Source organism: Sinocyclocheilus anshuiensis, unplaced genomic scaffold (assembly GCF_001515605.1).
Source record: "Sinocyclocheilus anshuiensis isolate Anshui unplaced genomic scaffold, SAMN03320099.WGS_v1.1 scaffold183, whole genome shotgun sequence".
In the NCBI taxonomy this organism is placed as follows: Eukaryota; Metazoa; Chordata; class Actinopteri; order Cypriniformes; family Cyprinidae; genus Sinocyclocheilus; species Sinocyclocheilus anshuiensis.
The window spans coordinates 3834334-3852237 of record NW_015548309.1 but is presented as its reverse complement, the minus strand read 5'-3'; the positions used below and the strand labels follow the sequence as shown (position 1 = coordinate 3852237).

Sequence of the window (17904 nt, the reverse complement as noted above, 5' to 3'; positions counted from 1 at the left end):
TCAGTTCAGCAGGTTGAAGGTTGAGAAACAGAGCTTTTCAGAAGACCATATGGTTACATTTGGGATGGGATTACATGTTTTGTGGCGTTCCCTAAATCTTAATCTGCCACAACAGATTATAGACAACGATTTTGGCAATACATTCACCATATTTCAATGCATTCATTACGCTCAAAAAAAAAATCCCAAATTCCAGTAAGTCTTGTAAAATATATTAAAAAAGCATGAATTGGTGAGTTTGGAAGTAGGTTAAAGCATCAGGGTGAGTCAGGCTGCATGTGGTCAGACTTTAAGAGTGAAAATCAAAGAAGCACGGGAAAATCTATATCTTATTCATGAGATGATAACACATGCTTTCTCCGTTTCCTTCCTTCTCTACACATCCACAGAGACTCTCATTTATTAAAACGTCTCTTAAGGAAATCTCAGTGATGGCTAACTGACAAGCTGCATTATCTCCAGCGTTCCTGGAGTGGCTCAATTAAAAATTCATGTCATGTGGGTGGGCAAAGAAGGGAAGAAGGACATCAGAAAGAAGGGAAATTGACTATAAGTTATAATTTAGCAAAAATACTGAGGCATGTGGTAAAACCTCACCCAGTTCTGTGAGCCAGGCAGCCACCATGCCATAGATCTCATCCAGGATGAGGATGACCACCAGGTTGATTATGACGGCAGTGGCTGTGACAGTCACCCGTACGTTGGACTTGACCTCTGGATCCGGACTCATGGCCATTAGGGCGGAGATGGTGATGCGGTAGATGATGACACTGAAGACAGCAGAGCAAGCCACTCCAAACTACATGGAAAAAGGAACACGTAGAAGTAGAAGAGAATTGAAATATGGACAAGCACAAAAACGTTGCACCAGACAGGAAGCCTAAGGCTTACCATGAACAGAATGGAGGAAATGTTGATTAAATATCCAGGCAGTCTGTCCCTCCATGTTAGCTTCTCATGTCCAGTCTGTGAAGGGAGAAAGACATTTAAGGTGACTAATGGAAGTATGCATGCATGTGTTTCTGTTTTTCTAGGAGCTATGCCTTTTATTTTGCTTTTTTACCTGCTACTTGCTACTTTTATAGTGACTCAATAGTAGCCTGTTGTGGAAATAATTTGACTGCCCACTTGTAAAAACATGAATCATTAAGGCCATTAACACCTGGCCTTCCTCTAGAGTAGTCTCAGCCTCAGATGTCACGCCCATGGACTTCAGGAGTTTCGAAGTCGTCATCTGACTGGTTGAATTATACAGGATTTTCAGGAGATGTGTGTGTCGTGTTCTTTAACGTTCCATCTGGAAACAAAGATGCCATGATGCTAAATCCCCCTCATTGAAGAAGAAATGCGTCGTATTTACAACTGTGATGATGAGTGCTTAACAAGGTTTTAACTAAACTCTGGATTTTCAAAAGTATGTGAAATATGTAAAGTTTGCGCATAGACTCTTTAAAATACGTCCAAGAGTTTTACACTTTTGTCTGTTATTGTGGGGACATTTCCACACCCCTAAACATGACGCGGCACAAAACGATACGTGATTGGTTGCTTTAACTGTCAGTCATATGGCCTCTTGGGCGGTCCTTGGCCATTCAAAGCAGCCAAGGTCTGGCTACGCGAGACTACCTCTAGAGAAACTTCTCTGCATTCTGTACATTCAAGTGATAGATCATATCTCAAAAACATCCGGTCAACAAGGAGAACCTATTTTAATGACCTGAATTTGCCTCCTTTTGCATTTATTTCAGACCTAATTAAAGCCAGCATTAACATCAACAGCGTGCACTAAACTTGTCTGCACAGGCAGCAGTGGATTGAGGGTGGTCTGTTCCCATTGGGTTTAGTCTTCCTTCATTGTCAAGCTTTGGACAGCAGATCAAGAGGTATGTTCCTCTGAGGAATACGTGTTAGATGACCAACAGGATAAAAATGGATTCTTATTCAGTTCTGTGGAAATCACAGTGAAATTAATTATCAGGATTTTCACAGGAATGTTAAACGGCAGCTTATGTTCCTTTTAAGTCATAGAAAAATGTCATTACAAAAGCATCATTACAATCGAAAGAGTGTTTGACAAGCAGTCTGAGCCCGTTTTTCTAAGAAACGAGCACAAATTACTTACTGTTTACTAGCTGTAGCTATTATCTAAGGCGACATCAGGGGTGTGAAGTAACGAATTACAAATACTCACGTTACAGTAATTAAGTAGTTTTTATCAGTAATTGTACTTTTTTGAGTAGTTAAAAAATTGTGTACTTTTACTTTTACTTCAGTACATTTTAAGTGATGTATCGGTACTTTTACTCCGCTATTTTCCTCCGTTTGTGGTCGTTACATGCTTATTTTTATTTTATTTTTATCCATCAACGTGATTGGATAGAGAGTAATAGGTCTCATGACTTTCGTCAAATCAAATTGTGCATAGAAAACTTTAACCACCAACTGTTTATCATGGCTGCTGGAAGTGCATTCTTCAAGCATCAATTCTGTCGCATCTTCCTCTATGTTAAGGTAAATTTCGGATTTCTGCTTACTAATTGATTTGTATATATGCTTGCCTATCTACACGGCCTGAAATTTGGTGTGAGGTTGCGGGTATTGCATACAGTGTTAACTCCTGCAAGTGCCACGTTCGGTAAATTCCCATTCACTTATGAGACGCGCGAGCTGCGCTTCCTCTCTCGCGTGCGTTCTGCAGCAGTCACTTGGACAGTACTCACTACTCAATACTCATGAGTACTTTTAAATAGGCTACTCTTTTACTCTTACTCAAGTAGTTTTTTGGACAAGTACTTTTACTCTTCTCACACTACATTTTTTGGAAGGTAATGGTACTTTTACTTGAGTATATTTTTTCAGTACTCTTTCCACCATTGGGCGACATCAATACTGAAAGGAAACCTCAAAAATGGTTGATTTGATTTAACGCCCTTTCTCTAGAACAATCTGAGGTTATAATGCTGTTAAGCTACTTATACTGCAAAATGCACAAGAATACAAAGCGCACATAAACACAGGGTGAAATAGTTTGTTTTTAATTAGATGGAATGGTTACTGATGCTTTTTAGTAATGAATAAAACATATTCCTCAACTTTGTTCCAATGCATTCTGGTATTGCCTTATCTGTGCAGGATATATGTAATGCTGCATGATTGTAATTTGGCCAAAATGCAGCTTAGTTGCCTGCTGGGAGCAGACTTTGCATTTGGAGTGTGCCTATGCTGCTGTCTAGTTAGGGTTTGAAACAGAGCCCATCTCATATTTGTTGATGAATGATTTAGAGGGTTTTGCAAGAATCCGGTAGCAAATGCGGTCAGTGTGTTGACACAGCAGTTTGAAAAAAATCTACCTCTCGCAATTGGGCTCATAATGAGGCAAACAGCACCACCTAGCACAGTGCGTTACTAAACTCTGGCACCCAGGAAAAGCCACAGAGTGTAACCAGTCACAGCCTTCGAGATGCCACAGCTTTAGCGTATCCAGAATAACGAATGTGGGTCACGCAATTGTGCCATTAATCATGATCCACAAGCTTGGCTCACAAACCCTCACCCAGTAATAAGAGGAACTACTGCAGGACTGCGGTCTCACTGGTTACTGACTCTTCATTAAGATGCATGATGCCATTTAGTGACAGGCTGTGATCCCCTCTTAAAATGCAACTTTGTGTGATGCATTAATATCTAAAGAGGCCAAGTTCATGGGAAGCCTCACTGTATTTGGCACAAGGACAAGTAGAGATGCATATTTGAAGCTAATGCCACAAATATGCTGTGAGGTGCCACAAGTATGTAATAAGTAGGCCCATATGAGATCTGTGCACGTTTTTTTGTTTTTATGCTGATTTGTGAAGGAAAATCTGCGTAATGGTTGTAAAGATGGTAAAATGTGTTAGGGCAAAAGGATTTGTAGTATTTTATAAATGTGGGCCATTTGAATTCCACTGAGGATTTCTGCAGGCGCAGATTTCGTGCAAGCTTAGCAATATATAACAAAAAGAAAAGCTGCCTGACAAAAAAATGCAGAGGAATGGCATTAATAATTTATGTAATCAGCCACATCATAAAACTGTAAAAACAGATCAAGAGAGGGAGGAAGACAGGTGGTATTGTTTTTAAATAATTAACACTTTTTTATTTTTAAATTGCAGATTTGATGTGTCAGAAAAGTACTGAGATAAAATGGACACAGAAATTCAAAGTCAGACTATTTGCCTAAAAACATATTTCAGTATTTAAAAATAAAATGAAAGAACTGATGAAATGTATACCTATTACCTTGAATACAATTTGGATAAAAACCATCTGCCAAATGCATACACAAATTTTTTATATTTAATTTTATTTATGTTTTAGCCTTTGAAATTGACTGATGAAATCAAGAAACTGAGGAGATTTACTCATTTAAGAAAGTTTGATCAACACATTAGAAAAGTGGGAAGGATGGTTCACGTGTGGTCATATGCTTGCATGATATTGGTCTGAGGACAGCAGTCCATGTCTGTCTGTTATATAGTGGATATAGATCACTGGATTAATTCAACAGCTCAGTGACAGTGAGATAGGTTGGGCGCTGCACAGATGTGGGTTTCCACAGATCCTCCTGCGTACGACAGCTGTCGGAGAATATCACTTCCTTGAGCTGAAGTCAAGATGCTCTGCAAACCTCTTTGTCTTTTATTTTGGCTGTCTAAAGGTTTCTTGCAGAAATGTTACTCAAAAGACTTCATGGTTCTTTAACATCCATAGAACCTTTCCACTGCACAAAAGGTTCTTTATAGTAGAAAAAGGTTCTTTAGATTGTTAAAATGTTCTTCACACTAAGAAAAAATGGTTCTTTAAGAATTGTTCACTGAAAGGTTCTTTGTGGAACCCAAAATGGCTCTTCAATGGAATCTTTACAAAAATCTATTGGAACCTTTATTTTTAAGAGTGTATATAAAACTAATACATCAGCAAACTTAGAGACTTTTGTGATGCGACAAACTCTCTTCAATTATGAGACTTCATGTCAACCTGACATCCCATTGATCTGCCCAGCAGACATGAAAATGTCAATGGGCTCTGGTTTTGTTTGCGCATGATCACCACATGCTCTCATAGAAACACACACATACTCAGTCGGACAGCACACAAGCGTCCCAACGGTCCCACACTAAGTCCTTTGGGAAATTAGTGACAGGATCACCAGTGTGGGGATTTCCTCCACGGCCATATGTCGCTTTGCAGAGATGTCATGTTCACATTGACGTCACCATACACCCCATTCTCTCAATCCCCCCCACCCTTCAAACATACTGTAAGCCAGAGACGAAAGAGAACAAGTACCGGAACCACACCAGTGCCCACGCTAGCAACCAAGAACACGTAAGCCGCCACATACACAATAGAGAAAACAATGCATTTGTGTTAGAATAACACACAGCCTACAAGCGAATATTTCAGGTTGGTGGACTGACAAAAATAGCCTTTTGGGTCTTAAAACAGGTGGAGGTCCATTAAGAGAGCTTGACTGGAGATTGTCTTTTGGGCGCCGGGTACAGAAGGGAATAATCTGATGCGAGCCCCATCTGACAGATCTGAAATCCTTTTAAAACACACTCTCATCTCCTTCCAGCTATGTGCTCTGATCTGAGACGACCACCAGACCAGGATTATACACAAAGAAACCTACATGCTTCAGATCAGCGTGATCTTTCTAATAAACAGCTTGAGCAGGAGCACACCAGACTATAGATTAAGTGTAGGATGGATTACATTATAAAACAGATGGAAAAATTTAATTATCCGATATTGTGTATTAAATATCCCAGACTTCCTGCTCAGACTTCAATATCATCACTAATAAAATAAGAAAAATCCTCCATCACACACATGCACACTTTCAGAAAGCAAAGTAAACTCTCCTTGCATAAGAATTGCACAAGTGTTTTATTAATTATTTTAAGAGGTTTTAGTATAATTAATGAGGTTTATGCTTAAAAGAATTAGGTGTACCAAAAACAAACAATTCAAGATAAATTCTCTGAAAACAAGGGTTATTATCTTACATAGTTTTGCTTCTCAAGTAAATGTATCTTGCTTTACGTATATTCAGCATAAAGGGTTTTTACATGACATTTAGGGGCAGGTAAATCTGATCCGAGAAGAACAATAAACAGGTGAGCTGAAGGATATCTTGTTTACTTGCTACTGCCTCAATCTTATATCTTTTGGATATCCAAGATTTCATGCCACAAAACCTTTCAATCTTTGGCCACAGAGAGTTTTAGCCCTTTGGACCCAGAGTGAATGGAATTGAATGCAGAATTTAATAAATCTGCAGTGAAAAAGCATAATATAAAATAACAACTCAGTCAGAGGTCAAACGTTGATCATCTCCTCCTCAGCCAGATGCACACTTTCAGAAAGCAAAAGCAACCCTCCTCCTCAAAGCTAATGAGGAATGTTCCCTGACTTTGTTTCTGTAGGCGATGAGAATATTGCGCTCTAAAATTAGCCACGCAAACGGTGTGCTGCATTTTATTAACAAACGTCACTAATGTGTCCTAAAGATAGCTGTCAAGATGACATAGTTATGAGATAAAGGTCTTTAAAGAGCTGAAGATAAGAGCGAACCCAACCGTGCATATACAAGGGAGTGGGATTCAAGTGTTCGTGTCTCCATGGAGATGTGAGGACTCTGCTTAATAAAGAGGTCTGGCGTTCAGCCCGGCATGGGAGGACGTTTGCATACACCCGTGCATATACACACAAACGCACTGGAGTCTAGCGCGCTCTGCTGGACAGCCTATGCATTGAACCACATTGAATCTGAATCTTGGTACAGCACGTCTCTTTTAGAACATGTCACACTTTAACAAACTCAGCATGTGTCTCAAGCTAAATAAGTGACACATTCTCCTTATAACTCCCTGAACTGACTACCTTTCATCATCTGCTCTCTTCGCAGTCACCACAAACCGCACACGTACCATGTGGCCTCTTAAATGAGTGATCTGGAGGTTTTCACCAGACTTTCTGCCTCTCCAGCATTTATTTGGTTTATTCAGAGCATTTTGGGGTCTTGTGGCAATACAAATGAGCTGTGAGAAACATGGGGAGGTCTGTCAGCGCTTAGCCATGAAATCCTGAGAGCTGTTTTTTCCACCACAACATCACTTGCAGAAACTGATGAGCATCAACTGGACCCTGGTGAGTGCTCCTTATTTGCTTGACAGTGAGTATGTGCTGAATAATAATAATGACTTAACTACTGCATTTTTTTTACCCACATGAAGATTAAGCAGAAATTGCCTTGTTTACGACGTCTGGCCGACCCAAACGGCATTAATCTTAAGTCCAGGCTGTTTTGAATTAAGTCATTAGGATGTATAGTCATGATTTAAGGTTCTGCAGAACATCTAGGTCAGGACTGACCGTGGGCCATGATATCTGGGACAGAGTAGCTAAACATAAGAATGAGAAAAAGCACCATAATGCGAGTGACGAATTGAAATCTGTGACTCTTGGACAAAAAAGGCCCAAAAAACAAAAAATAGGCTACACATTAAGTCAGGGGTCGCTGAACTGTCCAAAAGTATGCCACAACATCACACCTCCTGTGCTGAACAAGTTTTAATGAGGACTATGGATGCACAACGAGACAGAGAGCATCAAGAAGGACATAGCAACTGCTAATATTATAGCTGAACTTTTCATAATTTTTTTTTCCAGTGGGAAAAACATAGGACAGACAGTTGAAGGACATCAAGTCGTGTATTTTGTAATCGTTCATTATTTTTACACTACTTACCAAACTAATATTTCTGGAAGAAAAACAAAGATTAAATTTTTTCGAGGTAATGATGTGCAAACATTTTTTAAACAAAATGAATTTACTTGAGAACCAAAATTGCATAAGATATTATATCTTGTTTTCTTATTTATTTTACATGTATAATTAGAACGTTTTAAGCTTAAAAGACAAAGTATTTGCCAGTTTGGTACCAAGGACAATATATATATATATATATATATATATATAATATATAAACAAGATTTATTATCTTAAATAGTTTTGCTTCTCAAGTAAATTTATCTTGTCTTAAGGATATTCAGCATAAAACGTTTGTTTAGTGACATTTATCGGCATATAACTCTGAAATCCGATATGAGAAGCACAATATACCTACAGGTGTGCTGAAGCGTATGTTGTTTACTTCCTACAGACTGCCTTTATTTTATTTCTTTTGACTATGTAAGATTTGATGCCTTTCAATCTTTAGCAAATCCAGTAAATGTTTATTTTATGTAAACTCTCATTGTAGCAGGCTGGTAAACACTTTAATTCCCAGCGGATTGAATTTAGATTTTTTTATTATTATTATTAGTAAAACTAATCTTTAAGGCCAGAAACCCCACAGTGAGTCCAGGCTTGACTTTAAACCAGGATTAATGTTCTACAAACCCTGAGAAACCTTAAGAAGCTTGAACTACTGACACAGTTGGATGCGTAACAAGACGCACACACAAAGAAACGAGGCTACAGATGCCAGTTTACCTGTTTACCAAGCCATGTCATATATCAACTAAAAAGTCCTAATTTATTGGGCTAATTTGCCTAATTGCATTTCACGCAAAACAACGGCCCCAAGCAATGATGTCAAACAGACGAGCACAATCTACATTTTCCGAACGAAATGCTCAAATCTCTGAGGTTCACACCTCATGTGTGAACAAATGAGAACTTCCTGGACAACATATTTATTTACTGAGCATATGCTTTTTATATACAGCTGTGATCTGCAGTATTTACTACTGAACAGAGCTCAACGATGACATTACACTTGACCTTAGGTAAAAGGACAAGAAACCTTTAATGTTGTTATGTCGTGACTAACATTTAGTTACCAACGAGATCTAACTGTATTAGCCCGACATGCTCCGTCCTACATCAAGAGGATTACGGCAGTGAGAGACGGCCGTATTGCTCATGCCGTCGACCCCATCATGACCACCCCACCCAGCTGAGCCAATCTGACAGACACATGGCCATTTACAAATTAAACGGGCTCAAATTATCTCACTAAATGTGCATCTGTGCATGTGTGAATGGGCCGCAAGTCATTCTTTCAAAGTTATTGACAGGAAATGGTAAAAGAGTAGAGGGCAGACAGAGAAGAATGACATCACAGTGACACTGTTTAAGGCAAGACATCCGTGGTGAATAGGGTAACAAATGTGACTATTACATATCACCATATTTCCCAGGTTATATTATATTAAGAATAACAAAATTGAGATTAAATGAAGAATTAAGAAAATAGTTTTCTGAAATGTTGTTTAAATATACAAATGAGGTAATATCAAATTTATATGCATCCTCTTTTTTATTCTTAATTCTTTTTTTCAATCATTATAATCATTTTTTTCTTTTTATTGTTATTAATATTTCTTAAGCATGCTACTTTTATTTCTTATGCTGTGATTATTTTAGAATTATTTTATTTTTAAAGCACTTTGAATTACCACCGTGTATGAAATGTGCCATATGAATAAACTTACCTTGCTACTGAAGTGGCCATTTCTGGCTCAATTTGAGAATGTGGCCTTTAAATATTGTACATATTCTATATTGAAATCTACGCAATATATTGTTCTAAACTAATGAAATCTATGGAAATAGACAAAGTGCAATAAAATAAACACTTAAAAATGTATTTTAGATGCTTGCTTTCCACTAGTCTGAAATAATATGTTTTAAAAAGCCAAATAGTTCATGAAAAATAGTTTTCACCTATAGTGTCTTGCCTTAAATAGACCAAAAAAGAACAACTTTCAAAATAAAAGAGTTGGATTGCTGGGTCAAGATGCTGTCACATAGTTCGAAAGGGGGAAAAACCTTCCAACCTCACAACTAGGGAGTATAATATAGAAACTGTAACACAAGCAGGTGGAAACGAGGCTCTGGAGAGATGGAGGCGAGAATGAGGAAGGGCGCCATTTACCGGATTCCCAGCTGCCATGGCTGACAGTAACCTCTGCCTCCATTTGTCCTTCCCCAGTTCCCCACTCTCGTCCACACCTCTCTCAGGCTAGAACACACATATCTGAACTGTCACACAATCGCTGACAAAAGAGGGCAAAACACTAGCTAACAATGCAAATTTCAGTTTTCCGGAAACCAAACTGGATATGCATGACTTCCTTTTTTTCTTGAGCATCACCAACACAAAGCGCAGCCTATGAGCCCCAAAGCGCCGGTGCCAAATGCTTCAGGCCAGAGCAGTGCATGATGGGAAGGCTGTGTAAAAGGCCCACAGCATTTGGCACCCCCTCATCTCTGCCCCTACAACCATGGCAGTTCCCTATTTGACTCAATTCAATAAAGCATTTGCATATTAAGCCAGAAGCCAAAAAGAAATATATTTAGATCTTTTTAAGTCAGCCATTAATGCAATGCATAATGCATTAAGCACATAAAAATGGTTTAAAAAAACAACCTGCCCACCTCATTTTTGTTCTTTTTATTTTTCTTTTTCCTCTGCTTTTTTTGAAGGAGAATCGTTTCATATTTGGGTCTGGGATGTTCCTAAAGAGAAAAGGACAAAAAGGCAATACTCTGTGCGAGACCAAGTGCATAGCTGCAGACAGAGAGCTTCAAACCATTCAAACAGGTCAAAAATCCAGGGCAATTAAGGACACAAAGACTCAACATCTCAAAGAGCAGCAAGAAGACAGTTTCAAACTTAAAACTCAAACCTTTGCTTTTTCCTGGCGGGAAAGATTGCATTTAGAGAAACAAGAAGTTAACAAATTGGTGAGTCCATTATTTGGCTGAGATCACATGGGGACATTCATACACAGCGTTGGGGGTTAATTAATAATTTTGGATAGGGACGCCACCATTGTGTCGCATCATATAACAGTCAGCGTTAGTTATTTTCAGTTGGTCAGTGTCAGGAAACATTGTCATTGAAATCAGCTCTTGGGCACTGTGCAGGAATCCAGACATGCAAACACTAGTGATTAGTGAGTAACATAATGTGACTGTGTTCATGTGTGAACGTACCTCCTCCTCCTCCATGCCTGTCAGATCCCAGCTATAGTTCAGACTGATTTGTCTGCGCTTCCAGTGCTCTAGAAACATGGCAGCTAAAGAGAGAGAGAGAGAGAGAGATGAGGCATTCAGTAAATTACAAATATGTGCCTTATGAAAAAAGAGAAGCAAAAGATAAGTTATAAGGGGCAAAGTGTCATTTCTTAATGTAAGACAAATTACATCTCATCTACAAGTCCATTAAAGGAATGCTCAAAAATATTCTGCTTGTTCAATTTACTTCAATAAAAGTTAATTCAACATAATTCTTCAAGATTTCATCATGTTCAACCAATTTACTTAATCCATTTTAGTTAAAACTCCAGAAATTATTTTTGTTGTGTAAACTGGGAACACATTTTCCACTTCCCATCATGCTTTGCACTGGGATGGATAGGAAGTATAGGCTAAATGTTGAAATAAAGTGTTTTTATGTTGTTGTTTTTTTGCTAGATAAGGAAATGGGAGGACTTGTTAATGTTTAATGATTTATTATGTTGGTATTTGAGAGGCTTTATGTTATGTTGGTGGTTTTGGGAGTTACCATTCTTGTGAAGTGTTGAGATTGAGTGCTTGAGTTGAGAAACTACTAATAAGATTAATTTAATAAAAAACACTGTGGGAGTGTCATGGATATAACCAGTACCATTTTCTGGCTGCCAACACCTAATATCGTATGTATAAAGAAAGGTTTTATTTTGTTTTCTAGTATATGTAACAGTTTACTTCAAAATAACTTGATTCAGTCATGTTAACAAATTTCTATTATATGGAACCACTGTCCATGATTCAATTAAGTTCAGCCAAATAGTTATCATTTTGTTCAAATAATTATCCAAAAATGACATTCTGTTATTATTTACCCACTTTCATATAATTCCAAATATGTATATTTTTCTTCAGTCAAACACAAAAAAAGATGTTTAGCAGAATGTTCATGATGCTCTTTTCCATCTTATGAAAGTAGTCCAAATGACTTGTGCACTATATAATTCAGGTCTTCTAAAACCATTCAGCCACTTTGTGTGACCAACAGACCAAAATTTAGATCATTATTTGCTGATTTACTTTGATTATATTAAAACGTATAGCTATTTCACTAAGTTAAGATACACAGAAGAAAGAAATTCATACAGGTTTATGTGAGTAAATGATGACAGATTTTTTTATTTTGGGGTGAACTACCCCTTTAAATCCACAGTAAACAAAACAGCAAAGACCTAGGCAGTGTGTGTGCTTTGAAACGGCATTACATGGCTAATTAATACATCTCAGTACCTACATACAAACAGATGCAGTCTCTCTACACGCTGCAGGGGGTCTCTGTATGAGTAATAATGTATTGCTTCTGCTACCCAATGCAGGTGTCAAAGACGGGCAGTGTCAGGAATTGAGAGGTTTCACAATGCCTCCATCAGCCAGGCCCGGGGACGCAGGCAGTGACAGAAAGAGGTAACACTACTCTCTGGCCATTCAACATATCTTCAGCTCCATCACTATGGAGACAGCAGCACTTCTGCACATTAATGCTAGCGGCTCGAACTGGTCTCATATTCAACAGGACTGAATGACAGATCTAAGGCAGCTCTTCACGTAAATAATATACAAAAGTGGGTAATATCTAAACTAGGTTTGTCATTCTTGTGTTCAAAAATAAAGATGTAGTGGACTAAGGTTCATACTGTACATTAACATATGATTAACTTACACTCTTTAAAATAAAGGTTCCAAAGAGGTTCTTTGGGGAACCAAAAATTGTTCTGTAATGGAATTGCCCGAAAACTCCCTTTTGGAACCTTTATTTTAAAGAGTGTAAGCTAATCATATGTTGATGTTCAGTATGAACCATCAGATCAATGTGTGTAGATAATGGCATAAAACAATAGATAGAGAGATAATGAAACGAGAGTAATTTTGAGGCGTACCCCAGACGGACATGAAGATGGCGAAGAACACTGTAGCCGGGTTGTCAAAGAGATGGCTGGCACGTGCCGTGCCACAAGCTGTGCTGAGATGCCAGTAGTCACATGCTCGATCACAGAGGGGACACATAGTGAAGTTCTGATCCTCATCACACATCTCCTGGCTGGCAGAAAAGCGCACAAAATCACACACACACACAATTAGACATGGCCGTGCAACAGTCCAATTAAATAAATTAATTTTGGACTTGATATGGTGCAGCATGTTTATCCATCAGCATGGCTCAATGTCTAAAGTATCAATTAAAAATGCAACACTATTTTATCTTGTGACCTCGGAAAATGTGGCTGCACTGGACAGAAATATTCACTGCGGTCTCAGAAATAATACTGTCTGGTTCACTGTGTACTCAAACAAGTACTGACATTTCAAGGATCACAATATTCCCCGTTCTCCATAGGGATGTTTCAGTCACAAATGCATGCTGAGCACAGTCTTACAGCACTTGCAATTCTATCATAAATTAATCCCATGAATCAGATGATACCACATAAACACCATAACTATGTTCCTTGATTCTAATTATCACTTTAATATCAGTGGAATATAATAATCACAGTCCGTTACTCTCAAGCTGGCAGCTGTTGCGTGCCCACCCACAACAGGGACCCGTGCCCAGCCCTCGGTGGGCTTTATTGACACGTACCTAGGTATGTTTGTTTCCACAGTGGCCCAGCCGTAGAAGAACACAATGATGCCCACCACAGACGCAGGAATCAAAAGCTGGGTATAGACACCAAGCCAGGCAAAGTAGAGACCTATCTTCTCCCCAAAGTACTTCCTAATGTTTACACAGAAAACAGTGGGTGTTTGCGTTGCATGAGGTAATCAATCAAGTATTGATCTAAAGCAGAGGTGTCCAAACATTTTACTACAAAAGGCCAAAAATCTAATGTTATTGAGGACCTTGTGCTAAAAGTAAATGTTGCATTATATCCAGCTATGGTCACAGTTTATTTTATGGTCGAATTCTCACTGTTAACTAACTATTAACTGTGACTTTTTGCCTCAATAAATTCCTAATTTGCTGCTTATTAATAGTTAGTAATGTAGTTGTTAAGTTTAGGTATAGAGTGGATTAAGGAATCTAAAATATGGTCATGCAGAACAAGGCATTAATATGTGCATTATAAGTACTAATAAACAGCCAATGTGCTAGTAATATGCATGCTAATAAACAACTAGTTAATAGTGAGAACTGGTCCTTAAAATAAAGTGTTACCCCGACTATAAATAAGAAATGAAGGTATGCATGAAGAATGGCATGCTTTTTCCAATTTTTCCTGACATGTCGGGCCAAATCTGTGCCGCAGGCCCTGGTTTGGGCATTTCTGATCTAAAGCACTGTGTCAAAGTGATCTGAGAGTTACCTGATAAGATCAACAGGCTGATACTTGTAAAAAGCACCGTATCTTGCCCATTCATCATGTAACAGCTGAAACCAGTATAACAAAAATACAGAATTTAATCACATTCTCCCTTCTGATTCATTGCATAAAAATGCAACTCAATAGCGGCATACTTGTCTGTCGTTCTTCCCCTCAGCTTGTCCACTGGGGTGGAAGTCTCCCTGTAATCATACAAAAACACATTTCAAGTCAGCCTGACAGGAGATAGAATGGCAAAGGAATCCAGAAAAAACAACTCACATCGTGGAGAGGGAACGCTGAATCATAAACCCCGTTGGCTATCAGTGTGGTGATACCTGCGAGGCAAAAAAGAGAGCACCTTGAAATACCCGACATCATCTGTGGGAATAATGATTGACTGCTTTGACTTTAAAATGGCCCAACTTCATTGCTTTTGGAAAGCCGGCAGCCTGAGTCCTTGAGGCGGAAGACAGCTGACATGTGGAACACAGGCTTTAATCAAAGTAATTAATCAGTCCTCAAAGAACGACACGTACGCTCTGGTGATTAGCCCTCAATTAATAAAGTAGATCCCCAGCAACAAGCTGGAAAGACCACCACTACCCATTGCCCCTCTCTTTCCACCTCAATGGACCCGGTTTCAATTCAGATCCCAATCCCAGAACTTTATGACCCAATTTACTCAGTTTGTACAAAACCAAACGAGAGAAAGTATGAGAGACGGAAAGAAAAGGAGGGGCATGGCTGGAGAACTAAAGAGAGCACCAAGCCATCCCTTCTGCCGGATAGCCTCAATCTCAAAGTAGCCCCCGGTGGTCCGTCTGCGCAGTGGCTCGGTCCAAGGGAGCATATGGCATGGGCTTGTGTTGCACCCTGTTCCAACTGCACCGTGCCCACATCCAAAGCTCTCATTCTGGCCCTGACTATCCTGAGGATTTCCCGAACACTAGTCCATGCTTCGGTTATGGATTAATGTATTACTAACCCATGGTTTGGCAGGTCCGTGTGCAGGCGGTGCGTCTGAGGATTTCATACACCTGGGGCAGACAGTGAGAGAGAAAGAGTGAGAGAGATACAAGCAAACAAGAAACCTGAAAATTGTTCCTGGAAAAAACCCCGGCGGAATTGGTTTCCTAGAACGGTGCCTAGAGACGGCAGTCTCCTGCTGCTAGCAAATAACTTTTGTTCCCTCTTGTATATCGTGTTCTCTTTTCAACATCCAGAGAACACGTATCACATTGTACCATTCCAGCTGAACAGAACTTTCAAGAGCAAAGCAAAAGAGACTCACTATTCGGCTCCTTGTGGCATTGTCGAAGAAGGTGTCCTTTGAATTGATGTTGTACCTGCAAAAAGGCCAAAAATAGCGATGAGACTTTCCATGAGTTACCCAGATTCCTTTGGCAATCAAACAAATCCTGTCAAGTCCTCTAAGAAAGGAACAAAATCCCATGTGGCCACTGATGACATTTAACCCCACATCACCCCAACCATGGCAGGTTCTCACAGGTGGAGCTTGTCCCGGGAGAAACAGTGCGAAAGGAACTTGGTACGGCTGTGTTCTTGCTCCTGATGGGGTACTTTGGGCTGGAACGGTTGATTTAACTTCCGCCACACTTCATTCATGGTGGCAGCCAGACCTTTTTCTTCCCTCAACTCGTAACTCTGAACAAGAGACAAAGTCTTTATGGTCAAAATTAGCAGTAAAGCATTAGACCAACAATCAGCATCAGTCATTTGTGCTTTTCCCCCTCTCCCTTACATACATCAGAGACACACTACATAACGCATGCAGGGACTTCTGAGGGCTTGTGGAGAACTCGCATTAGGACATCCAAAGGGACTCGGGTTTGTCTTGAGATTCAGAGGAAGCTTTGCTGTGTCTTACCTTCTTGGTGGGCACCTTGATCTTGAGAAACTCTGCCTCTCTGCTCAACACCTGCCAAGGCGCATGTAGCCGAATGAAAGCATGACCATGAGCCTTGTTCTGGGGAAAGAATTGAAAAGAAATGTCTTGACATACTGTCTCCAAGTTGATTTTTGTCATTTTTGTCAAGTTACAATTAGAGAAACTAAAATAGTTCTGAAGCATAAGTGACCTGTTCTTAACATAAACTTCGGTTCAGGCCAATTAAGACAAGATCAATGCTGACCCATATGCATTTCCTATTGAATTTTGACAATATTTCGGTAATTAGTTCACTTTAATTAAATTTTTATTGTATAAGTACATGCACTGTCAAAATATGCAAAAACGGTACCTTAAGACAGTACCCTTAAAGGGACAACTTTGTACCTCATCAGTAATATAGACCTTTAAGGTACTACTCTGAACCCTTTTAGGGGTAATTAAGGTACAAAGACGTCCCTTTAAAGGTATTGCCCCAGTGACAAACTGTTGGAGCCCTACAGGTACAATCTTCGCGCATTATTTCTAGAGTGTCCACAAATTAGCAAATGAATATTATTGAAACGTTTGTGTATAATCAAATTCTTTAATGTTTTCATTACATTGAAAATACAGATAAAAACAGGATGCCTTTTCTCTAAAGAAAACTACTAAATCCAGTACATGCCCTTTATGCGAGGTATGTTTTTGGGTCATGAATTTTAAGTTTTAAGTACATAAAAATGTTACTTGAGCTGCAAAGTTGACTAAATTGCCCTTTTAGAGGTGAGACCATTCTAGTTTATAGATTCAATTACACCAGCCTCAGAAGTGTTATATTTGCATATTTTAGGCACTAATTTGCAGTGCTGACCACTTGCCTCTTAGGTTTTTAAGTGTTTTACTGTAAATGCATTTCACATTAAACATACTTTGGAAATGATTGCCTGTGGTAATCGGCAGCATTCAAACACAAACACATAAATTGAAAATAACCTAGAAAAGGCAGTATCAATGTCAAAAGAGTGGCAGATTGTCATCAAGCCCCTAAAGAGGGACTATATATATATTACATATACTTGGGGGGTATGGAAATTATCTCTTTTTGCAAGTTGTAGCCATGAAACCTAACACTGAAGCTGCGTCGTGCCCATACAGAGATGACAGTAACCGTATCTGTCTGGCAGTGGTCAGCCATGCCATCTAGAAAAGCATGTGTTAAGAAGAAAGGAAGATGAAACTGAAAGAGACATCGGGATGAGATGAGAGTGATGAGACAGAAAGAGATGATGGAAACCTGAGGACATCCTCACCGTCCCCTGCGTTCCAACACGGCGGGTGTTTTTTCTCTGCCCCCTCCACACACACACACTCACAAAGGAGAGATAAAAATAACATGTGGATCTGAGAAGGTTAATTAGGATAAGATATTCCAATTAGTACTTCATCTCAGCAGGGTAAGGCAATTAGCTCGATTTAAGCACAGACTGAGCGGGAGCCATCACTACAGAAACTGGCTGTGACTGACATTTGAGGGGCTCCCGAAGACCCATGAGTGGAAATGGTTCTTCATGGCAGATTGA

At 39.2% G+C, this 17904-nt stretch overlaps 1 protein-coding gene across 2 annotated transcripts in view; it reads right to left on the bottom strand.

Annotated features, from left to right (window-relative positions):
* Positions 1–17904, bottom strand: part of LOC107656385 (anoctamin-1-like) — a 51589-nt gene that overhangs the window by 14402 nt on the left and 19283 nt on the right. The window contains exons 5-19 of one of the 2 annotated variants that reach the window (XM_016444223.1): positions 16322–16420; positions 15941–16098; positions 15725–15779; positions 15419–15470; positions 14713–14768; positions 14586–14633; positions 14434–14498; positions 13710–13844; positions 13006–13166; positions 11054–11136; positions 10744–10755; positions 10493–10573; positions 9990–10076; positions 892–966; positions 598–799 (exon numbers count right to left, since the gene is read on the bottom strand). In XM_016444223.1, the coding sequence (XP_016299709.1) occupies positions 598–799; positions 892–966; positions 9990–10076; positions 10493–10573; positions 10744–10755; positions 11054–11136; positions 13006–13166; positions 13710–13844; positions 14434–14498; positions 14586–14633; positions 14713–14768; positions 15419–15470; positions 15725–15779; positions 15941–16098; positions 16322–16420 (1369 nt within the window). The remainder of the gene's footprint in view (positions 1–597; positions 800–891; positions 967–9989; positions 10077–10492; positions 10574–10743; positions 10756–11053; positions 11137–13005; positions 13167–13709; positions 13845–14433; positions 14499–14585; positions 14634–14712; positions 14769–15418; positions 15471–15724; positions 15780–15940; positions 16099–16321; positions 16421–17904) is intronic. The other variant, XM_016444224.1, reaches the window with a different exon arrangement.